General features: G+C 44.1%; 1 protein-coding gene across 5 annotated transcripts in view; it reads right to left on the reverse strand.

Annotated features, from left to right (window-relative positions):
* The window catches only part of PMEPA1 (prostate transmembrane protein, androgen induced 1), a 70,205-nt gene extending 46,168 nt beyond the window's left edge, over nucleotides 1–24,037 (reverse strand). For 2 of the 5 annotated variants that reach the window (XM_024103307.3, XM_005305829.5), the window contains exon 1: nucleotides 23,619–24,037. In XM_024103307.3, the coding sequence (XP_023959075.2) occupies nucleotides 23,619–23,721 (103 nt within the window). In that variant the 5' untranslated portion in view covers nucleotides 23,722–24,037. Of the gene's footprint in view, nucleotides 1–17,033; nucleotides 17,147–20,989; nucleotides 21,094–23,618 lie in introns of those variants that run through there. The other 3 variants (XM_065566057.1, XM_005305831.4, XM_065566058.1) reach the window with 3 other exon arrangements.
* Nucleotides 24,038–24,739: the final 702 nt, after the last annotated feature.

Consider the following 24,739-nt stretch of genomic DNA (forward strand, 5'->3'; position numbering starts at 1 on the left):
TTGAGGCCACACCAGTGCTGAGTAGAGCAGAACAATTACTTCCCATGTCTTATATATTATACTCCTGTATATACATCCCAGAATATTAGCCTTTTTTGCAACTGCATCATACTGTTGATTCATTCAATTTGTGATCCACTATAATGCCCAGATCCTTTTCAGCAGTTCTACCACCTAGCCCATTTATTCCCCATTTTGTAGTTGTGCTTTTGCACTTTAATCTTGCCAATTTCAGACCAATTCTCCAATTTGTCAAGGTTGTTTTGAATTCTAATCCTGTCCTCCAAAGCTCTTGCAAAAATACTGGTGCCATCTGCAAATTTTACAAGCATACTCACCACTCCATTATCCAGGTCATTAATGAAATATTGATTAGTACCAGACTCAGGACTGACCCCTGTGGGACCCCACTAGATATGCCCTCCCAGTTAGACAGTGAACCACTGATAACTACTCTAGAAGTACGGTCTTTCAACCAGTACGGTCTTTCAACGGTCTTGTGCACCCACCTTATAGTAATGTATCTGTACTCCTACCACCTTAGCAGCCTCATCAGTATTCATTGTAACTCCCATACAAGTAGCTATTTGCTACAACATTTTGGAGCCTGAGTTTCAAAAGACCTCACGACATTTGAGAACTTGAAATATCTCTGACTCTTAATGCCATTACCCCTGCAATCCTCAGTGATACTAATTTTTTTTTACAAGTTAGTTTGGACCATTCCTGTTAAAAAAAAAGTACTGAAAAAAACTCTTTTCAAATGAGCTGAAGTTATAGTGAATTAAAAGGGGAAGTAATTAACTGTTATACCAGTACAGCTGCTTACCCAGTAGCACTGACGTCCAACACTAACAGTCATGACTCATGGCTTAACCTTGGAAGGCTTAGATAAAATATACAAACTTTTCAGGCCTTATCTAACACCTTGGAGGTCACAGTCACCCTTCTCCTTCTCTCCCAACCTATCAAGGCTTCCCTATCATCTCCAGTAACAGCAACCCTCTTTTACCTTTTACATTTTGTCATATAACATTGGTGGCCTCAGATGGGAGACTCTCATGGGCTGTCTGTCTATCTTGGAGTATCATGTCTTCTGTACAACGGCCTACACTGCACCTGTTCTAACCCTGGGAAAAACCTAGGGTTACCATACGTCCTCTTTTTCCCGGACATGTCCGGCTTTTCGGCAGTCAAACCCCCGTCCGGGGGGAATTGCCAAAAAGCCGAACATGTCCGGGAAAATGGCGGCTCTGCTCCTCCCCGACTCTTCGGCTCTGTTTAAGAGCCGGGCTGCCCGAGCGCTACCGGCTTCGGGCAGCCCCGCGCCTCCAGACCCTGCGCCGCCGGAGCCCGGGCAGGGAAGTGCCCGGCTATTTATGAGATATGGTAACCCTAGAAAAACCCCAGGAATCTTCACATACAAGACTTTGAGACAGCTAGCATTTCAGAAAGGGCAGAGGCCTCCTAAGACTCTCAAGTAGTGGTGCATACTTACAACGATCTGAAGAAGACTTTAGCTTTGGGCGGAACATAAAAATGTACACTAATGATTTGTAATAACAATAACTGATTGTTGTAACTGAAAACATGTGACCTTCAGCTGGGCCAAGAATAATCTAGGCACTAGATCAAAGACCAAAACTTCAGCAGGTCACCCAATCCTGTCATGAATTCAACTGAAGGTAATGCTACAAATATCCATTTCTAGGCTGACCAATTGATTAAACAGCTAAATGATCTAAGATACCTGATCTAGAGCTCAGGTAAGGTACATTATTTAGGTGATCATCCTTGGATGCAAGCTTGCTTTGATCATGGCCATGATGCAGCACTTGGATATAATGGGTAGGGAGCTACTATGTCTTGCCAATTTAATTCTAATCCTGTCCTCCAAAGCACTTGCAAAAATACTGGTGCCATCTGCAAATTTTACAAGCATAAATATAATGTAGCATATTACGTGAGACAGAGTTGTGGGGTTCTCCTATATAGAATGCTGCAGATTCGTATATTTGTGTTTGACACACCCTGGGAATACTACTTGGGCTTCCATTAGAAATTAGCACTTTGTTAAACCCTACCTCACACCAAGCAGGAAGAAATCTTAGAAAACCAATAAATACAAAAATACAAGCAAAAGTTTTGTATAGAACTTGCCAATGACTCAAACGGAGGTTTCCCTAGAAAGGCGTTTATTAGTGATCAATACAAACCTGCTAGATGATAGATAAAAGGCACTGAATTGCTTATTTTCTTTATGTATTTTAATGCAGTATTATTTAGTCTCAACTCCTAGTTAACGTTACCATAACCAGTTTGAGCATCTGCTTCCAATTATTAACACAGGTAAACAATTTGGGCACCACTGTGATATACATTGAGCTCTTTCGCTCATGTAGCCACAATTCACAGAGAGGGGAAAGAAAAGAGGAGTAATGTCCTGCCAGTGAGTGTTATTTGGCATATACAGCTAAAGACTACCAGCCGAGCATAGTAGGAGATTTTCTGTATTAGTCTAAATTTGATGCATAAACAAGAGGGCAACATGTGCCAGAGACCTCAAACACCAAAACTAGCAAGTCAAAGGCTGCATTGCACCTTTCTCTCCTCCCAGCCTTTCCATTGCAAGATGGCAAGTGACAAGCGCAGGAAACCAGTCTAGAAAGCAATTTAAAAGGTTATGTTAACACAGCCTTTCTCCTGAAAGACTTTTACAATTACTTTCAGTGCTCCTGAGAGGACAGAGATAGGCAACTTTTTCACCCTAGAAAGAGATTAAGGGTCAGAGTGTCAGTGTAAATTACCGCAGTAGCTAAACAATTTGGGATTTCTAGGCTCAGAGTCTACCACTCACTGCTTTTAAGTCACTCTGTTTTAAAGGAACAAGTTCAGATACACTGCAAATCAATTCCTTGTTCACAGAAGGAATTAGGAAGTTATCTTGTAAAATGTAAACTGTACCCTCCATTTCCTTTGGGCATATGGGATTCACTGGGCAGTGTGCAATAGCACATGTGCATGCAATAAAGTTTTGATTGGAAGCAGCATCTCATACATTTATCATGAATGGAGAGGAAAAGAAATCTACCAAGCTCAACACCCACTTGTGGTGACAAGTTCTATCCGCCTCCTTGATCTTTCACAGCCTGTTAGGTGAAGTGAAGATACCCAACTGCTTTCAATTTCTAAAACCTACAAAAATAGCTAGATATAGGATCAGTCACACTTGGGATAGGTTATATGGGGTAAGAAAGCAGCTATTGGTTACTTCCCTCCCACACCACTTCAAATTCAGCTACGGGTGCATATGTAGCCCACTTCTGAGTGTGTTACCAGTCCCCTAACCCCTCCTCACCCCCATGCCAATCCACAGAGGATGAGTTGTTACAGCCGGTAGCTACAGAGGCTGGTTCTTTAGCTCAAGCTGTAGCAGCTCATGCTTTTAGCTCTAGAGGTCTCTGGTTCAATCACTGATGTGTCAGCCAAGAGGGTGGCCATCGCTTATATGCCACACTGTGTACACACACGTTATCTGCCCATATGACTTACCCAAGAGGTTTTGGGACTGGCCTTGGTTGTGTGGGAGATGCTAGTCTGGAGTTTGTGTCATCATGCAGGATTTTAGGAAGTTACGTCCTTCCTTTCTCCCCCGCCTCGTCTGGCTATCCTATGCTCATATTTGTCCATTAATTTGTATAACCCATTTTACATAGTGTTAAATATAAATAAGGCTATCAAGGAGCAATGTTCAAAGTGAGTTCTTGCAAAGGACTTGAGCCACCACCCCTTTCCTCTCCTTTCATCCCTTCTAGACTACTCCTCATTGTTAGAGGAAAGATCTGAGATCTGGGCATTGCAAAACAGTCAGTGAACTGTCGCCATGGATCAGTGCCCAATCACTTCTGTGGCTGCACTACTACTTAACGACCCTCTAAACCAGTGGCCCAATCAGCACCCAGCCCATGTGACATCCTCAGGGCCATACAGGTAGTATGTATATTGTATGGATGCAACCCACATAACACACAGAGAGCTGCATATACGGCCCACAATGGTAATGAGATTGAGAACCACTGTTCTAAATGGTGGCCCACAAACTCCATCTACAAGCAGGAACAAAGAACAGGTAATTATATTGGCTTGGCCAATACCTGCTGCTGCTAATGGTTTCATCTTGTACTGTTTGTACAACTGTGTGGACTGCCTACAAAACAGAGGTGTGCACAGCTTAAGTGCATTTAAAAAAAATAAGTCTATGTAGGGGGCAGCCATGTTTCAAGGTCCAAAATACATTTGGCACAAGATGCATCTGTGTAATCTCTGTCTGGATAAACTCTTTTGTTTTAGTCAATAAGGGGAGTTCAAAACAAGCAAACCCTTAATATTCAAAGGGCTATGAAGTGACAACCGCGGCAGTGAGACTGTGGTAGGGAGGGGTTTCTCCTCTTACACTGAAGCCCAGCTCCAGGAACTGGCACTGTTGAAAGCAGTTTCCCAGTAGTTTGTTATAGAGGGCAAGGAAATGCAGTGAATAAGCCTCGACTCAGATTTAGTTTGGAACAGCCCTTCCCCATTCTCCCTCCAAGGGCTGCCAGAAGGCTCTAGGCATCACAATCTCACATCCCTGTGGTTAGCGAGGAACTCCGGGTCAACCACCACCTGATTCTTACTCCCTGGAAGTAGCAGCCTCCTTTCTTCTAGAGCGCTGGCTCACTTCTTCCCTACTTTGTAAAGGCACAGTCACCTACTGATGTAGAGAAGTTCCTTACAGAGAAGCCCGTTGGTTTAACAACAATGAGTATTCTCAGATCTCAAGATTAAGAGCCTTTCAGAAATTTCTCTCTTTCTCATAAGGTAGAGTGTGCATTTACTGCAGGATAGCTATTCCAGAATAACTTCATGTGTAGATATGCCCTAAGATGGATAATGATTAGAGGGGAAAAGAACTGACAATAGTCACACAACAGGTCCGCGGCCAAGCTGGGAACCAGGGCTTCATGCTGTCTTCGAGGAGGATGGCCATCCTAAAAGGTGTATTAAGTTTCAAGAAGAGCACTTTTCAGAAATAAGCCAAAATCCAGAGATTTCAATGACAAGGTTGGGGGGAGACTATGCTCTCTAAGGACTGCTCATATGAGCATCAGTCTTCAGCTTTCATCAATGTTTGTAACCAGCATGGCCTTTGGTAAGCAAAGCCAATACACTCGGATATACTGCAATAGATTCCCTGCCTTGCCGTATCTCCCCATGATAGCCATCAGAGGCTGGGTCAGCAAATGACTTATAATATCACTGGAAATGCAAGGACAGCTTTTAAATTGCACAAACCAATACCCCAAGTGTGCTCATTCATTTGCAGCTGGAACTTTTAATTTACTTTTAAATGAATCTTCATGGACTAAAGAAACGTCAGCCATACCTTTTGCAGCATATTCCACTGAAGCAACTGAATGCTAGGTAGAGGGTTTTCTCCAGCAATATGAGGAACCCATCCTTCCTCTCCTAAATAATCATATCCTTTCTTTACCAGAAAGGAAAAGTGATTGAAAAATATATACTGTATATATATATATTCCTCTCCTGTTGGGAGTGGGAGAACACTTTGAAACCCTGTCTGAGAGATTAAATGGACAAGCGCGGAATAGTGATCAAGTCTCCCCTTAAACCTCAACTTCCTTTTTTCCCCTTCCTAGAAGTCACTATTGCTGCATTTCTTGTATTGGTTAAGATGCTGTTCAGAAAAGAAACGTGGTTTTCCCCCTTCAGAGGCCTGTACATCCTAGGAAGATGATCTGTCATAGTCCCACCCGGCTACTCATTAGTCAAAGTTGAAGACAGGCCAAACAAACTCCCAGGACAGAGAAAAACTGTTAAACAACTGGTTGAATAAAGGGAAGGAGTGCTCATCCCACTATTTAACAGCTGTATGGATGGAAGCTTTGCCGTGAATACCTAGTGCCTAGTTTCATGGGCAATACCTGATAAGCAAGCCCAATTAGAAAAAAAGATGCTTTGCATGAAGGGCGAATGTTATGCCCCTCCAGAAAGGAGAGTGAAAGGTTTTATATGGCAACAGGAAAGAGTATCTAGCTTAATGTGAGACTGCAAGGTCAAAGCATCATATCCACGGTTTCCTTTGTCCCTCAGTTCCAAAAGGGTTGGGTATCGGCCACAGAAAGTGTCAGCTGACAGTTGTTTGAGGCAGGGGAAACCTTGTATTCAAAGGGAAGTCCCCTCCTCTCCTTCCCAAGAGGGGCAAACAAAGCAATCCAGGCTCACGCTAGTCAGACAAAAGTGCCTAGAGCTACTAAATTATCCAACTACTTAAACTAACAGCATTGATCAAGCTAGAAAACTGAGCTGCAGCTCTTGGCATTGGTACAATTAGAGAATACAGCTGCAAGAGAGTTTGCATTTTTCACCTTCCAGTAGTTACAACAATTAACAAAAAAAAGTCCTTACACTCCGCCCACCACCAAATACTGAGAGAATGAACATTACAGATATAGTTTGGCTTGCAAATACAACGAAGAGGAATGTCATCTCCCAGCCTTCTTAAAAAACAAAAAGCAAAACAAAATATAACAAATGTGTTTAGTTTGGCAAACAGGAAATGTTTTTCCTATAACTTTATTCCTATTATCTTAGGGTTGTTTTTTTTCCCCCGCTTACAATGCCCCTCATATTTTCAGTTCAGAGTGATCTGGATACAGGATTTTATTATATTAACATTAGAAGCCATAAAAATCATTGTGCAACAGACCTACTGTACCTATTTTTGTAACAGCTAATTTCAAATTTTGCTTAATTTGTTGTTGGTTTTTTCGTGGTTGTTTTTTTTTTTTTCCATTTAAGTGGACTGTGCCTTGCACCTGAGATCTTTTTTTGGAAGAGACTGTGGCTTGGTTTATTGCAAAACTAATACAAGGCTGCAGTAAAAAATATTCCTAGACATGTAGTCAGGGAAGACGCGCGGGCACACACACAGAGCACAGTCTGATCCTACCTATGCCAAGTGAATAAAAAAAAGAATACTGTATAGGATGATGCAAGACTTCTTCAAAGCCATAGGCTCTTTGAGACTGAAGTGCACTTGTCATTTGGAGTGCAACAAAGCTTGATGGTCAAGTGAATAAAGAAGTTCCTTAATGTTCGGGTACAACTGCTACTCTTATTCAAGAAAGGCTGGTTCTTTACTCATTATTCCTACTTAAGGGCCCATTTCCCTCTGGCTCCATAACTGACTAACTAAATTAGACCCATTCACGCATGTTTCCTTCAAATTTGAAAAACCTTCTTTCACAACTTAAATATCAATGAATGCAGCTTCTTTAAAAAAAAACTAATAAAAGGACATAGTGAATGTATCCAATTCAGTTTGACCATTATGTTTATTTTTCCTCACAACTCAGTCCTGTGGCAATGACCGACACATGTCCGATGAGAACAGTATTTTCAGTGACACGGTCCTAGAATTCTGCATGATTAAAGTCCTCGGCAAGATATGACGGTAAAAGCTGCAGCAAGAGCAATTCATATATACTGCAAAGCATCAGTCATTCCAGGGTTGGAGAATGAGGCTTCATCACTTCATATGCAACCAGCTAAAATCATTAAAAATATTATACTAAACTTGGAGCATGAGAGGGAGACAAAACGAGAATATTTTAGTCTTTGAAGTTACTATATACCAACAAGTTATACAATACCACATAGGAAAGGAACCTTTCCTTAAAAGTCTCCACTACAGGTCTAAGACAAGTACATAGGAGATACCATATCCTAAACTGGGAACAATTAAAACCTAAGCTAATTTTCACTCTGGAATGAGTAAAACAGAACAATGTGACTTATGGTTAAGTATTATAAAGGGGGAACTTTACTGGCCAATGTTCCCTCACTGCTGAGCTCAGTTTTGAAGGGACCGATGTTGTATATGCTGGGGGTGGAGGGGGGGCTATTGGAGCCAATGGAGCACACAGGCCAATTGAGACACTGAGTAGGGGTGGAAGGGAGGCTGTTTGCTCCCTCTCAGGCATGGGAAGGAGGAGAGGGGGAACCACAGCATTTCCTACACCTGTACAAAAGGTTTAGGACTTGGTTTTCGGAGTAGCAGAGCCCCTGCAGCTCCCATTGACTTCCCTGGAGTTTGACGTTGGTACCTCTGAAAATTGGGCCTATAATGTGCATGTTTCACATCACTGCCTTCTCAAAGCACTAGCAGGTGTAAAGTGGCATCAAGCCTACCGTGCACCAACAGGCCAGAGCAAGCACAGAGACACCAGAAAACATGGCCCCACTAAAGCCAATGGCAAAACTCCCAGTTGCTTAGAAGGCCAGAATTTCACCCCAGATGCTTTACTGAGAATTAGAGAACGCTCTCCTGCTCAGAAATCCTTTCCCCCTCCCCCCAGTGTGGAAACTGGACGGCCAAGGCCTCTGTGAATTCATCTCAGCTCCACAAGGCCCTTGATCAAACCTCTTCCCACCCAGCCACCCTCTTTGTGCATGTGATTAACGGAGAGCACGGCTACTGTATTGTGGGTGCTCCTGCACACATGTGATGGCAGCAGGGGCCTTTGTATTTTAAACCACTAACTCCATCCAGGGGACCCCACCCTTGGCCACACACACCAAAGGAATGTTCAGATTAGCCAAGTCTATGTGAGTAACTCCTCTAGACATTAGTGTGTGTCTTGGATCCACAACAGCAGCATGTGGAATGCAGAACAGGTGAGGTGTGTGGAGAGCAGGAGAGGTTTGGGACATGACTTCACTATGTTTTCCATTTGAAGGTTTTTTAAAAAATTAAATTAAATTAAAAAAAGTCCAACCCAACACATTAAAGGTTGAATTTTCAAACTTTCACAACACAGAGTTAGGCCAATGCTGAGCACTTAGAAAAAAAATCTCACTTTAAGAGTGTAATCCTAGCCCTGGGACTGAGAACAGTAAAGCATTTTCAAAGGTTGCAAGAACCGCAACTCCCATTCAAGTCAGTGGAAACCACAGGTGTCCAGCACATCTGAGAATCAGGCTACGCTTACTTAGGATCCTAATTATGGATTTAGAAGCATTAATTTAGATACTCAGGTTTGAAAATTTTGGCCCCAATGTTCAATGGCTAGAAGTCTCATGGGACTTGATCCAAATGGCATGGCTCTCTTCCCACACCCTGCAGGTAAGTCTAGCACGTGACTTACCCAGTCTCTTAGTTTAAATAAAGTGAGAGTGGGAGAGGAATACAATTCAGACATCAGAAGAGATTCATCAGTGTTTGAGCAAAAGTTCACGTCAGTTCTCCTCCTGGAGTCTATTTCCTGTTTGGGCCATTTGTGGGTGCACACACAGCACGTATACAAAAGAGCCAAGATGGTCAGAGACACAACCCTATGCTCTGCGTGTCCCTAAACCTCTGACTGCCAGAAACTGGGACTGGATGAGAGGGGATGGATCACTCGATAATTACCCTGTTCTGTTCATTCCCTCTGAAGCATCTGGCACTGACCACTGCTGGAAGACAAGCTACTGGGCTAGATGACCATTGGTCTGACCCAATAAGATCGTTCTTATGTCCAGCTAGTCAAAGTGTTTAAAATTTCAATTTCAAAAATTGATGAAGTTTGTGCCAAATTATTCCCATTTCTCAGCCAGCCCTAGTGCACATGTTCAACTTACTGAGTAATCAAGCCACTGATATCTGGGCTTCAATTTACTCTTCTGTAAGCTAGGTGCACCACAGATGTGACGAAATCAACCCCTCCTGGAAAGGGGTACCCTTGAACTTGAGCATGTTGCAAATTTCATGAATTACATTTAGTGTTGCCACTCAAACCCATCTCCAGTGTAATGCTTACCCACCTCCCTGTGAGAGGTATTTATAAAGCACTTTGAGATCTGTACACTGCAAGTGTTAAGTCTTGTATAACACCACTTTTATTTCATGCGTGAAGCATTTCAGTTTAAGACAAAAACTATATACGATGCTACACCTGCAGCAGAACTCATTGGCTTCATGGCTGCATGAAGATTAAAGATGATTCTATGGCCCAAAATGTGCCTCTTAGTCCTTCCCACATTGGCAAGCTGGTCGTAGTCGACAAACAGCAAGAGGACAGATGGTCCAGTAGTTAGGGCACTAGTTTAGGATTTAGGGCTCAATTCCCTGCTCCACCCTGTGTGACCTCGGGCAAGTCACTTAGCCTCTCTGTGCCTCAGTTTCCCAATCAGTAAAAGTGGTAATGATACTAGAACCTCACAGGGCTCTTGTGAGGATAAATACATTTAAGATTGTGAAAAGCACTTTGAGATCTACAAAGGAGAAGAACTATAAGAGCTAGGTATTATTATTACTACAACAGCTGTCCCTTGATACTCTTATTAGGACTTTCCCTTCTCTCTCACCTACCGCAAACCCCCTTCTTGCTTCTGGCAGCATAGACAACAAGTGCCACGGCGGTGCCTGTGTTTGTCTTTACTACATGTCTAAGCAACGCTGAGGCAACTCTGAATCCCCCAAACAAGACAGAACGCAGGAGTTTCTATCTGAGCAGAGCACAGTTTGAATATTTGGTGCACTTAGCATTGATGCACTCGTTCACTTGAGCACAGAGTGAAATTAATTCTCACCACTAGTCAAATGCAAAGGAGAAAAAGTCACTCCAGAATAGATGTCCTGACTAGAACCAGCTCTCCACTCAGACAGGATAACACCCAGGAAGCCAATGGAGCTGCATCTGAGAGGAGAATCAACCCACTTGCTCACTGTATTTACTTTTCTAAGCTGTCCCATGGAAGTTTTGCTGGATATGTAAAAATGGAATGCTATCCCTGCTCATGAACATGCAAGTATTGGGCCAAATTCTGAGTGCAATGGAATAATGGCATATACCAGTGCAATCCTGGATAACAGAGAGCAAGGGTTAAGCCATTATCTACAAAGACAATTAATGTCAGCCTCTAGATTTTGAGGTTGGTTGAAGGGAACTATCACTGTAGTTATGTTTGTTAAAAATAAATAAATCACTATCTCAGTACACTTGGGTCAGATACACTAAGTGGAAATGATAGCATTTAAATGTAATCTATTGTAATGAGCCTTAGCAACAAGCAGAAAGTGGTTTTTAAGTAATGGTTAGTGTTGTTTAACTGGTTACATTCACCAGTGTAATTGACACCTATTCCATCATCCTTAATACACCCACTTCTTTCTCTGATACCATAAATAGATTAGAAAAGTTTCTGCAGATGGCCATGACCCCATTTGTTTGTGCACTTAGCCATGTATGAATCACTCTTGGCTTGTAGCACTACTCTGGAATTACTGAAAGATAACTAGTCGGCACAGACACCAATAAATGAATCATGCTTTCCACAAGACCAAACCTTTGGGCTTTTACAGACACCAATTACAAAGTAAAAAGAAAAGAACAAAGAAATTACTCAGTCTGTTTGCACAGTGTCATGCAAAGTTGATTAATAGTTTTACAGAATTATTTCTGACAATGTTTGCAGAAGCTTACAGTATCAAAGTGTCTACTTGACATTTTGGACAGAATGTGAAGAAGTGATACAAGACCCAAAAAAACCCAAAAAACTCCTCCATATATCCTTGCAAAATGTATATAGATTTTTGTAATTAAATATTTTCACTTTTAGTAACTTTAAAACTGTTGGTTAATCAGCAGCTTGCATGTGCGTATTTAATCATCAAGCTAAATTCTACTTGTTGGACTGCATGAGTCGAGTTTGCAAATGTGGGCAATTAAGTTGCACCTGCTGAAGGGCAATTCCATATTACATGCCCAAATTTTCAAGCTGCAGATGCAAACAAACAGTACTAATAGCCTGGCATCAGCAACCATGTTTGCACATGTAAATGCTTTTGTGCATGTATTTTAAGTGCTAAATTAACCATATATAATTGAGAATCACGGTCAACTTTGTTAGGTGATTTGTGTAGCATTGTACGTATATTGTGCATGCCTGCGCACACACACAATTTGAAGGCATTACAGAAATACACCAATACATACAGAATAACTTCAACAAGCATCTTGAGAAGTTAAAAATTATGTGCTAGATCTCAGTATGAAAAATAGATAGTCCAACTGACATTAAAATGCATCTCAAAAAAGAAAACTAACTCTTCTAAATACAGCATAAATGCACCTTATCAAATACAAATTCTAAAGTTCAAGGGTACTGTTCTACTGTATAAATTATACATGACTCTCAAAATTTTTACTACACACACTGCAAAATTACTATTAGGTCATAAAACAGAAATAAGGTTTAGGTGGACTCAGTGCCAATATCAGGCATGTGTGCACGCATCACTTGTAAATTCAGCTACCATGCTTGCAGGTTTTACAAGATACATGGCCATGAGCACCCATAAGCCCAATATCAGCATCCAATCTCAAGTACGTGCACAGCATAATACAGTCAAATTGAAGGAAGACATTTATTTCTAGAGAAGGATGCAGAAAAATACAAGTTAAATATACACAAGGCATTGTTTGTCCTAAGGCATTCATATGAGACTAAGTATTACATGGATCTGGAGACCTGGGTTCACGTGCTAGTTTAGATTACAAATGGAATGGAGCTGGTCTCTTCCAAACACCAGTTGACCAGTGCCCACAAGCAGAAAGCTACCAGTCTGGGGCAGTTGGACATCTCTGCCCTAGAAAGTCCTGTGACTGGAGCAGTAGAAAAGCAACAAGTCAGTACTAGAATAGGGTTACCATATTTCAACACTGAAAAAAGAGGACACTCCACGGGGGCCTGGCCCTGCCCCAACTCCGCCCCTTCCCCACCCCCGGCCCCACCTCAACTCTGCCCCAGCCCCGCCCCAACCCTGCCCCTTCCCCAAAGCCCCTGCTCCAACTCTGCCCCCTCCTCTGAGCACCCTGCATTCCCCCTCCTCCTTCCCGCTCTGATCTTGGTTGGGGGTTGCTAAGTGCTTCCCTGCTCCCCACTCACCCTGCAGCCTCTGTGACCCCTGCTCCCCACTCGCCCTGCAGCCTCTGTGACCCCTGCTCCCCACTCACCCTGCAGCTCCTGCCCCTGCAGCCTCTGCGCCCCCCGCCTGCCCTGCCCCTGCACCCCCCCGCCCCTGCAGCCTCTGTGACCCCTGCTCCTCACTCGCCCTGCACCCCCCACCCCTGCAGCCTCTGAGACCCCTGCTCCCCACTCACCCTGCAGCCCCTGTACCCCTCGCCCCAGCAGCATCTGCGCCCCCTGCCTGCCGTGCCCCTGCACTCCCCCGCCCCTGCAGCCTCTGAGACCCCTGCTCCTCACTCGCCCTGCAGCCCCTGCACCTCTCCGCCTGCCCTGCCCCTGCAGCCCCTATGCCACTGCCTGCACTGCTCCTCCTCGCCCTGCAGCCCCTGCACCCCCCACCCCTGCAGCCTCTGTGCCTCCTGCTCCCCACTCGCCCTGCAGCCCCTGCACCCCCCGCACCTGCAGCCTCTGCGCCCCCCGCCTGCCCTGCTCCCCCGCTCCCCCGGCAGCCTCTGCCTGCTGGGGGCTTCAGACGCTCGGCAGCGCGGGTCCCTGCAGCCCCGGCTGCAGCTTCCTTCCTGCCGCCGAGCACATTCCCCAGCCTGTCCCCGTGGGAAACAGCTCCCGAGGCACCGGGTTCCAAGCTGCGCGGGGCAATGGGGCCACAGGAAAGGTCCCCAGTGGCCGGGGGGGGTCCCCGCCCGCGAGGGAAGCCAGAGCCCCCCCTGTTCCCCACCTGAGCATTGTAGCTGGGGCAGCTGGGCTGCGCTGCGGACCCGGCGGATCGTGCTGGGCGGACCCTGGCTTATGCCTCCCTATTTCCCGGACATGTCCGGCTCTTTGAAAATTCCCCCCGGATGGGGATTTGAGCACCAAAAAGCCAGACATGTCCGGGGAAATCCGGACGTATGGTAACCCTATACTAGAAGGCACTGGTGAAGCTATTTGTGAAAGCCTGCCTTCTAGGCCCTCATCCTTAAGGATATCAGCTTCCCAACCAAAAAATAAATCTTGCACAGATCAGCTTCAAGAAAGAAGGATTATGTTCAAGAAGTAAATTAAATCAAACCTTTTTAAAATGTCTTCTGTCTTCTTCTAGATCAGGGATCGGCAACCTTTGGCCCGCAGCCCGCCAGGGTAAGCACCCTGGCGAGCCGGACTGGTTTGTTTACCTGCCGCATCTGCAGATTCAGCTGATCACAGCTCCCACTGGCCGCGGTTTGCCACTCCAGGACAATGGGGGCTGCGGGAAGCGGCATTGGCCGAGGGATGTGCTGGCCACCGCTTCCCGCCACCCCCATTGGCCTGGAATGGCGAACCGCAGCAAGTGGGAGCCGTAATCGGCCAAACCTGCGGACTCAGCAAGTAAACCTGGCCATGTGCCAAAGGTTGCCGATCCCTGTTCTAGATAAACCTGGATCCACGTTACATCCATCAAACACAACAGCCATCATTTCGCATATGTGAGAGATTATGTGGGTAACAAGCACCCTAGACTTTTTCTGGGGACCAATTGTTAATTTGGTCAGGAAGGTGAGGTGGAGGTTGTAGAAAAGATTCTGAAACAACTAGAGAAAACCAAGCAAATTATTTGTACAAGATGTCTGAAATGTTCATTTAAGTCACTATCTTCGAATATGTGAGATACAAGACTAAGCAGATTTATCTGCTACATAACAAAAAAAGTGTCTTATTTAGGGAGAAAAATCTAAATCAGAGACCCTCAGCATTAGGTAGAAGGGAGACAGTCAAGATAAGTCCTGTATAATATACAGTGTTCAAAATGCTAGTGCCAGTTTAGGTTTCTCACTGGAGAAAGTTAGTGTATTCAAAAGAAACTCAAAGCTTTGATAATAAATTAACATCTCTACTAATTTCCTGTTTGGCGTAATCATGCCGTTAGCAGGTATACCACTACATGTGATGAGCTAGAATTTTTAGCTGGCTCCAAGGCAGACAATAAATAATAATTCCTAGCACTTATATGGCGCTTTTCATCAGGAGATCTCGAAATCCTGTATTTTACAGATGAGGAACTAATAATAAATGTCTGGTAATATGTTTTTGCTATTCTTTTTAATAAAAAACAAACCTCTGCATCACAGACTTAGAAAGAAAATTATGAAAAAATTTCATTACAAAGAAACATTTAAAATGCAGATCAAAGTGCTGCCTTCTAAGCTATATTCCTTGGCAAACCATCAAAGCCCCTTTTACCTGAAATAGTTTGTCATCCTTATTCAGAGGATTTGGGTAACTGATACAGCTGAAATTTATCTGAAAAGAGATACTGCCTCCTCAAATTATCCAATAGCCTTCAGAAAGTCCATTGAGTTTATATTAAGTCATTTTTGGCAGTGTTAAGCAAATTACCTTTTACCAAAAAAGTAAAAATAAAATCAATCTGTAGTCCTTTGGAATTGTTGAAAACACTTAGGAATCAACAAATTATATCTATCCCACCCTGTACATGACTATGCTAGCCTTTCAAATACTAACAATATTTGTACAGTATGTGTGTTTGGACAATGTAATATTCAGCACTTGTACCTTGACCACTCTTCAAGGAATTCAATCAAAGACCACGAACTGTTGCAACAGTGAAGTAGGGAAGAAGCTACAGATGGAAACATAGGCACAGTGAGACGAAGGGTAAAATCCTGGACTCACTGAAGTTCAATGGAGTTTTGGGATGAAATCCCGGCTCCACTCAAATCAGTGAAAAAACTCCCATTGACTTCAGTTGGGCCAGGATTTCACTTTTCATTGACATCAATGCGACAGGGATTTGATTCCAAGGAACAGATCTCTGGCTGGTGTCAATGATTATAGCTTCATTCATCTCAGTGGAGTTATCACCATTTACACCAGATGAGGATCTGCCCCAAATGACCTGACCAAGATCACCCAGCAATTTAGTCAAAGCCATCCCCCCAACCCCTGACTCTAATGAACGAACTGAACTGGCACATTCTCTCTCTGGATCTTGGTCTTAGTGCTTGCATACAACTCCCATTAATATTAATGGCCCCTTTGCTGCATGTTTGTTTAGGCGTATAGCCGTGTGAACAAAGAATATACATAATGCAGCAGAGGGCCCCTTGTACATCTCTACTTGTATGCCTTCCATGCCAGGAGTTGCCAGTAACAAGGCAAAATAAATACTGCTGATAACAGACATATTGTAACCATCTGAACCAAAGAACTTAAAGTACTGGATTCGAAAGCGAGCCACACATGCCATTTCTTTATACAAAGCTAATGTTCTTCATTGAAAGATGTTTTTTATTTGAAGACCATTACAAGTAAATAGCCCTTTAGCTGATCAGAATTACTAAATTCTAACTGGTAATATTAAACTGATACAAGACCAACACCTGTGACTGTACAACTATTTACCACCAGGGCAAAAACTAGATCACCGCAGTTACTGTCCGTGAGAGTTACTATCTATTTATGTGGTTCCCTTGGAAAGGCCTTCTCATTTCTATCCATTAATAATTTAGGTTTTCAAATTCATTCGGGGATTCCATTGAGCCTGCCAGCTCTCTGACCAAGAGATTTTAGCATGTTCGGAGAGCAACAGCTAAAGAAAAACAATAATAATTTAAAAGGAGAACTTACTTCTTTTAGGCACCTACTCCTTACATTTTCAAAGAAATCAGGAAAGTCAAGCTAAATTATTTTTTTAAATATTGAAAAATGCGGAGAAAACCTCAGTCCCTACTTAATGTAGCTATTTATCAAATGCATTTCTACAACATCCATCAGGCACCCCAATCATTAGTATTCAAGAACCTGATATAATTTCAGTACACCTAAAAACAATAAAAAAGGACTTATTCAGTGGGTGACACACACTTCCATGACACAGAGTAACAAAATTTATCGTATCAAATATTCTCCTAAGTCTACCACGATACTGACCGAAAAGAAGAGTTAGTTGTATCACGTCAGTGCTTTGCATCATACATGATTTCAGGTGCCCCCCTTCCAATGCATGCCACCTGACTTTGACCCACCTTGTGGTATCAGGACATGGAGTACAGCACAGAAGAAGAAGAAAAAAGTCTGACTCTCTTTCTTTTAAATGTACTTGATACTGGTTCTTCCTCCATCTCTTTTATAATCAACACTGAATGAAGGGAATAAAGCACAAAGATTGAAGTCATTGTCCTGGGGCACATAATAAATCATCACTTTAAGACCCCTGTGATATCTAGGCACAGTAGGGAGAGAAGGTAAGTTATATCTATGTCTTCTCTGAAAAAAAAAGTATGTTTTTAACAGAGATAGAGATAGCTAGCTCGAGATACCTATGTAAAACTCAGTGGAGACAAAGCATTGGTAGTGCTTCCCTTAAAGTAGCTACAACCTGTTCCCTGTCTGCTCTTGGATTTTACAGGAGATGACTATCTTTGTAAAAACACACTTCCCCTCCCCCTCACCCCCCATAAAGACACAACCAAAGAGAGGCAGAACTCTCCTGACTTTGGTTTGTATATATCAAATTGAGATTTCAGCAACAAAGTAGGCTTTGCGTAAAGAGACAGCAGCTTTTTTAAAAGCTGGTAGCAGACCTGTGCTGTTTATGGGCTGTTCTCTGACATGTACGGGTCTTGTTTATGAAAACTTTAGTCAAAAACTATATTGTGTGACAGAAAAGTCAATATTTTAGTAACTCAGATTCTTTCAGTCAACAGAGGGCAAGAGGTCAAGTGCTGCCACTGACACAGGATGTCAATGATGACACACATTTGAAAAGAAATAGTTTGGGGGCGGAAAGGAGACGTGATACTAGGGTGAGCCATCTGTATTTGGTTATTAAACTCAAGAATGCAAAGATTTAAAAGTTCTACCTTCAGAAAGAAATCCACTCAGATGGTCAACTCAGAATGGTTTCAAACCAGCAATCTAAGCCACTTTTAAATTTGTGTATAGCGTCTGCTTTCCAGCTGTAAGGAGAATGTTCTCATTTCCTTAGTTAAAGAATATTTTAACTACTTTAATAATAATAATAATAATAAATCTGCAGAATATTTTGGTTAACATCAGTAAAAGATAACTGACCGGCCCCTTACTCACTGTGAATAATAGCACCTTACCCCTTAAGCATTCCCACTGAAGTCATTAGTGTTTTGCACCTGCATCACGCTAGCATGTTGAAGTTCTAGGAAAGCGCAGAAGCATTCTCTGGTCCTGGGTGTCCAGCCCTACCTATGGCAGCCTGACTTCCTCAGAAAAGTCCTTTGTGGTCTAAAATAACCCTGCAGAGTTCAGAGCTTGGCATTCACAAGGAACCCATTACCAGTGCTAATGACTCTAGTGCTGGACAAACTGGGCAGTCACAAGTCTCGTCCATGGAGAACATGGAACTGAATAAAAACAGCTTTGCTGTTTTTAGCAAGCAGGAAAGCGAGCTATTGAATGAAGGGTGCAGCACTGATTTGTTTATTCAGCTGAATAATTAGTTATTTACAGACTCAGCCAACACTAAAATCACCCCTGACCTCCTTCACCCAGCCAGATGATTAGGGCCATAGAGAAGACGTCTGTCTGGTTTAACGTGGCGCAGAATACTGGCACTACGGCAAGTCAGGCTGTCTACACTGCCACTTTCAGCGCTAAAACTTTTGTCGTTCAGGGGTGTGAAAAAACACCACCCTGAGCAACAAAAGTTTTAGTGCTGAAAAGCGCCAGTATAGACAGCGCCTTATGGCCGATAAAGCTACCACTGCTCATTCGGGATGGGTTTTTGTTTTTTTTCCCCGATTGGCCGGGAGAGCTCTCCCCTGGCGATAAAGCGTGTCTACACTGCCCACGTCACAGTGCTGCCAGTGCTGGAGTTTAAAAAAAAAAAAAAAAAAAGGGCAAAAGAAAACCAAAAAACCCCTTTACAATCCTAATCCCAGAGTGCCACCAACAGATGCCACCTGCTTTAATCTGTCTAAATACTCATGCTTGTCATATGGACTAAAGACTGCACCAAAATATTGTTGAGTCAATTTCACAGTTTACCTACTTATAGAGAGAGGGTTAAATTAAAAAGAGTTTGCAGTTATGCTACTTTCCTGCCGCATTCCTACACTATATTTGCAGCTACAAAATGGACTGCTTTTAGGGCCAGTTAAAATAGTTATTTTAAAAAGATAAGTCAAATAGCCAGTGAAAAACTCTGCTAATAATCAGTCCTGTGGAGGCACAACTCTGTCTTTTCTATTAAATCCAGACGAAGAGCAGCGTTCGTGTAGCTAGTCCTGTTTTACACGGAAAGGTAACAACTCTGGCCTCACAGAAATTAGCTAATTGCCAGCAATTTAAAGTAACCTACTTCAAAATAAACTGAAGTTAGAAGAACTAATGTTATGGGCCTGATTCAAAGCCCAATGAAGTCATTGAAAAGGCTTCCCATCCACTTCAGTGGGTTTTGGGTCAGGATCACGGTGCTGATTGACTGAAAACATAGGAAAAAGGCGCAGTATTAGAAAGACACTGTTTGTAGAGCAGCTAAGCGGTATAACAGTCTGACATACAAGCTTCTAGCAAAACTGGTTCCATCTTAATGAAAGAGATTGTGCAAAAAACAGTTACGTTTTCTTAATTCTTCCTGGGGTTGCACACAGGCAGTAGCAACATCAGTGATTGGCATCTGTCTGCTGCGGAGTCTTTCAGAAACTGGAGAAAAATCTGAAAATGGACAGTACCTCTAAAAATATATATATATATCAAGGAATAAGATTCAAAAACAGCCCAAATGGTTCCAAAAAGAAACTCCTGCCATGAGTCAAACTGTAAGAGAGACTTTTTCTTCAAAAGACAGACCGTGCAGATGCCATTTCTTTTAATAATGCTACTTTTGACATCATCACTGCCTTGATCTGACCTAGTTTTAAAAAAAATAAAAAGTTCCTTAGATTCATTATGCTGTGGGACAGAGAAATAATTTACATTCATTCGCTGGTTGGCATAAAAGAGAGCCATATCTTTATTACGTATTTATATAGTACCATTGGTATGCATACCTAACATGATCTGTTATAGTCAAAAAAGAATAATGGTCTATTCAGTACTGGTAGTGTTAATAAAATCAGGCAAATCCAGCTTAGTTTTGTCTGAACATGAATGAGATTAAATCAAGATTAAAGGTGCATACCGTACAAAGGGCATAGTTTATTTTAAAATTCAAGATGAACACGTTTTCGTGCCCAGCGTGTGAATGCCAATAGATTTTTCAAAATTCTAACAACCTGAGTCAGCCCAAGATGTGCAGGGAAATGCAGGAATCTGACCATCCAAAATCCTAAGGGCCCAATGCTGTCCTGAACCCTCTCTGTACAATGGGCAAAATTCCCTGCTGGCATCAATGGGCACAGCTCAATTTACTTTCACCTACTTACACCAGGAACTAATTTGGCCCAATAGGGTTGCCTGAGCGTAAGTGAGGGCAGGTCTGTGCCCCAAATTTCCATTTTTCATTCAATGCACCAACACACCCAGGTTCAGATTCTGCCCTGACTCCAGTAGCGTTGCACGGGGTGTAAATCAGATCAGAATCTGGCCTTCTAGATGTAGAAAAACCACACAGGCTGAAACACTTTGACAAAATTGAGTTTCCAGACAATACATTTAAAAATAATAACTAGAAAAGCCAATCAACTTCTCAAACAACAATAACAAAAAACTACAAAAACACCCCTACCCCTGAAACTAAAAGCCCTCACACCAAACCATAGCTCACTTTCTATCTCAGCTCCATACGGTCCATTTTCAAAAGGCAGAATGGCAAACACAAAACTGGAGATATTTGGTCTGACAATGTACTCACTGCTACTCCATTTTTATGGATTTATTTTGCTTCATTTCTGTCTGTAGCCCTCTGAGCCCCAAATAACTACACGCATACATACAATTTAAATGTAATGGCTAATTAAGATACCTAAAAACAAGATTTATCTGTTAAAGTGTTGACAACACTAACCTTATGGGTCAAAATCTCCTGAGCATCACTTAATCAGAAGGGAGAAAAATGTTGTCTATCTGGAAGAGCAGACAACTAAATTAACCAAACTGCCTCAGAGTCAGCCCAAATATCATTATGTTTATGTTTATATTATTAGCTGAGGGGAAGGACCTAAATAAAAAAAAATGATGAATTTGAAAAGGATTTATTTCATATATATATATATGCTGAGTGGGGGAAGATGGATGATGATAATTGTCCATTGTATAAACTACTCAAAATTATATATGGAGGTAGCATTAAATGCAGTTTTGTCCTCCTAATCGAGCAAATTCCTTGCAAAGCTTTATAACAAAACCACATTAATATGGCTAGGTTTTATTAACGTGAGGATTCTGTGTCTCATAAATATTCTAAATCCTAAACAGCAACAGATGAAAGATCAGGGCTAGAATGGAAAAGCCATTAAAAATAGCAACAATTCTTTTGAAATGAAGGAACTATTCTATCATTTCAATGGACTTACTTATCTTTAATTAGGAGAGGTTTTTGACAGGCAGAACGTGACACTGCTCTCCCAGCAAAAACTTTACATCATTTGGGAGGAAGTCTAGGAGGTTTGTATTCTGCTCACCAAAGCCAAGACACCAAGACTGCTTGACAGCGCCCAGAATGGAGAACGACATGGTCTTTTGTTATTTTTACCTTTTGTATAGTTCTTGTGATGTTTAAATACCAGGCAGAGTCTTCCTGGAGAAAACACTCAGCCCAATGTGTGGCAACAGCATATGTTAAACTGGCTAATGAGTCAAGTGTGATCATGATCATACATGGGTGTCTACACATCAACGCATTCATGTTAAATAGTTTAGGATGTGACACATATTTAGAAATGTCTGCAGACCAAAAGAAACTGGAGCAGAAAGACTAAGAAAAGGGCTGTATTCTATTGCCTGATGGTTTTTTACTTCACTCTAACCCTTCAGCAATATCTCTACAAGTTGTTTAGCCCCTGCAGTTATCCCTTAGGTATTCACGGACCTTTGTGAACGGACCCAAGCTTTTTTGTATTTGGTTTCAGTCTGTCTAACAATATAGCTTATTAGCCAGGCCCGCTTCCCCTTCAGACAGGCAGGAAAACTTTGACTTATTTAACCACCCTGCAGGCTAGACACAGTCTTAATCTACTTCTCAGACCTTGCGATTACTATTTATAGTCACAAATTCTAGATCGCTGGATGTACATGTGTATCTCCCCCACCCCCTCCAAGCACACACACACACAGAGACTACAGACAAGTTGATGAGATCTCTTAATGCTACTACTACACCATTGTTATCGTCTTGGGTAGGGGGAGAGAAAAGAAAGGGGAAAAATACAGACGTCTTTCTGCAATTTAACTGATTCATCATCCTAAAATCAAGATATAAAATAACAGCTGACTGTACACTTCAAAGCTGGAATTAGTACAGAAGGTTAGTGGGACCTGCATAATCTCCCTATCACAGCCACATCATCTGAACTGCACCCTTTAGGAACAGGCAACGGAATAACCAAGAACGGAGCTAATGCACTCCCCCAAATCCTACTCTTTGCAAAATCTAAATGGGGAGTGGGAGAGGGGAGAATATAACAGCTCAATAGATGGGGGAAAGCAGAGGAAAAGAGGGAATCACAGTGAGGGATACTTGGAATGTCAGGTTCAGGGGAATTAGAGGGGAGAAGCGTTGCAATAAAACAAGAGGAATGATGTGTGTCTGGGGGAGGAAAGGACGCCTGGAGCTGCTGGATCCGCCAGCCTAACGCTGGGATTCTGCATGTGCTTTAAATAGCCCTCGCAGTCTGTTTCCCCGTCTGCCTTGGGGGCGCAGGCAGAGACAAAGCTAAGAGAAGCAGCCAGCTGAAACTGACTAGAACTCACCCTTCCCCAGACACAGACCTCCCTCTCCCCCTGCCATCCCAGGAACACTAACCTGGCAGCAAACCCTCCCTGCAACGCAACCTTATCACTACACAGCAGAATGCACAGAAGTCTGTCCGATCTCCCGTCCGCACTTAATACAGCGACTCTGCGTACAACGGAAAGTCCCCCCCCCCCCCCCATGAAGTGCCCTGGGGAGAGGGGAGAGTTCGTTCCTTACATACATTGAGAGATTTCAAACATTTAACCACATACATTGATTCCCACCTATACAGCAGCAACTTTTGAGGGTGGAGGAGAAGGAAGTAAGAGAATTGGGGGGAGGGAGGCAGGAGAGGACTGAAATCGGATTAAAACACACACAAGTGACACATACACACAGACAAGAGGTCATCACCGCGACTCGCTCCTTTGCGGCGCGTTACGAGAAAAGGTGTCCCGGGGGGCGGGGGGGATTAAACAATATTTGTTTTTAACAACAAAATTAAAAACCAACTTTCCCTTCTCCGGGAGGCAGCGGGGGAAAGACAGCCTGACTCCGGAGTTCAGAGCCTGCCAGCCAGGACCGGGGAGCAGCAAAGACTCTGAACATTTTGGATTTCTAACCCTAAACAGCGATCCAGCCGGGGGGGGGGGACGGACGGACCCCAAACCCTCTACACAGCTCTGAACCCTGAGCGGGCGGGTCCGCGCGGGGAGCGGCGAGAGAAGGAGCAAGTACTTACTGATCTCCATAGTCTGGAACAAAGACCTTTTGCAGTTGCATGTGCAGGAGACATTGGGCTGTGTGGCTGCGGCTGTGCTGTTCACACCCATCAAGTGATACATTTAAAAAAAGGGGAGAGCGAAGAACGGAAAGTCAGCCGAGCTCTCCGGGCAGCACCACATAAAGCCGGGCTCCTCCTGGGGCGGGGGGGAGAGGGAACGGCGAACCACTCCTAAGGCAGCCCCCCGACGGAAAGAGAAGGAGACCCGAGCCGGGCGCTGCTGGCTTCCCTCCCCTCCCCCCGCCAGCCCGGGAAGTTTGCTCAGGGCTGGGTGAAACAGACTTGCTACTTTGTTTCTCTCTCGCTCCTGCCCAGGCAGGCTCCTAGCGGCTCCCCCCTCCCCGCCCCCTTCGCTCCTCCTCATTCAAGTCCAAGGAGATTCAGTTTCCTATGGAAAGGGGCGTCTGAGGCAGACAGACAGGGTGACGTCAGCGCTAGACTGGGACTGCCCTTTCCAGCGCCCCGCCAGGCGGGGAGGGGGGGGGAGGGAAGAGAGAGAAGGGGGCGGGTGAGTGACGGCGCTCCTAGCCAATCCCAGCTCCGCCGCCCCGCGGGAGGCGGGGCGCCCGAGCCCCTGCAGGCGCAGCTGCGGTGACCCGCACCCGCAGTGTGGGGTGAGCGCGCGGCGAGCTCGGTCGGGCCGCGCGTGCGGCTCGCAGCTCGCCGGGGAGTCGCGTTGTTCTTTGGTGGGACGCTGCAGTGCCCGGCCGGAGCCGCTGACCGGGCCCGATCCAAAGCCCCAAGGCTCCCGCTGGCCCCGGCGGGCTTAGGATCGGGCCCCTGGCGAGCCCCGGCCGGGCAGCGGGCTCGGCTCTCCGGTGGCTGGCCGCGGCAGCCCCGAGCGGTGGCGGTGCAGGTGCAGGTGGTTCCCGGCGAAGTGGGTAATAATGAACCGTCCCTGCGGAGCGGCGGTGAGCACCTTGCCCTCCCATGCACCCGAATTGAAGGGGGGAGCTAGCCACCTGCACACGGGGACACCCCCAGCAGGCCCCCTGAGGAGGCAACTCCTGCCAGGCCTGGGGCTGCAGGCTAGCGAGGGGTGGTGACACATCGCCCCCCTTCCCCTGGGGTCTAGCGCA

This window comes from Chrysemys picta, chromosome 13 (assembly GCF_011386835.1).
Source record: "Chrysemys picta bellii isolate R12L10 chromosome 13, ASM1138683v2, whole genome shotgun sequence".
Classification (NCBI taxonomy): domain Eukaryota; kingdom Metazoa; phylum Chordata; order Testudines; family Emydidae; genus Chrysemys; species Chrysemys picta.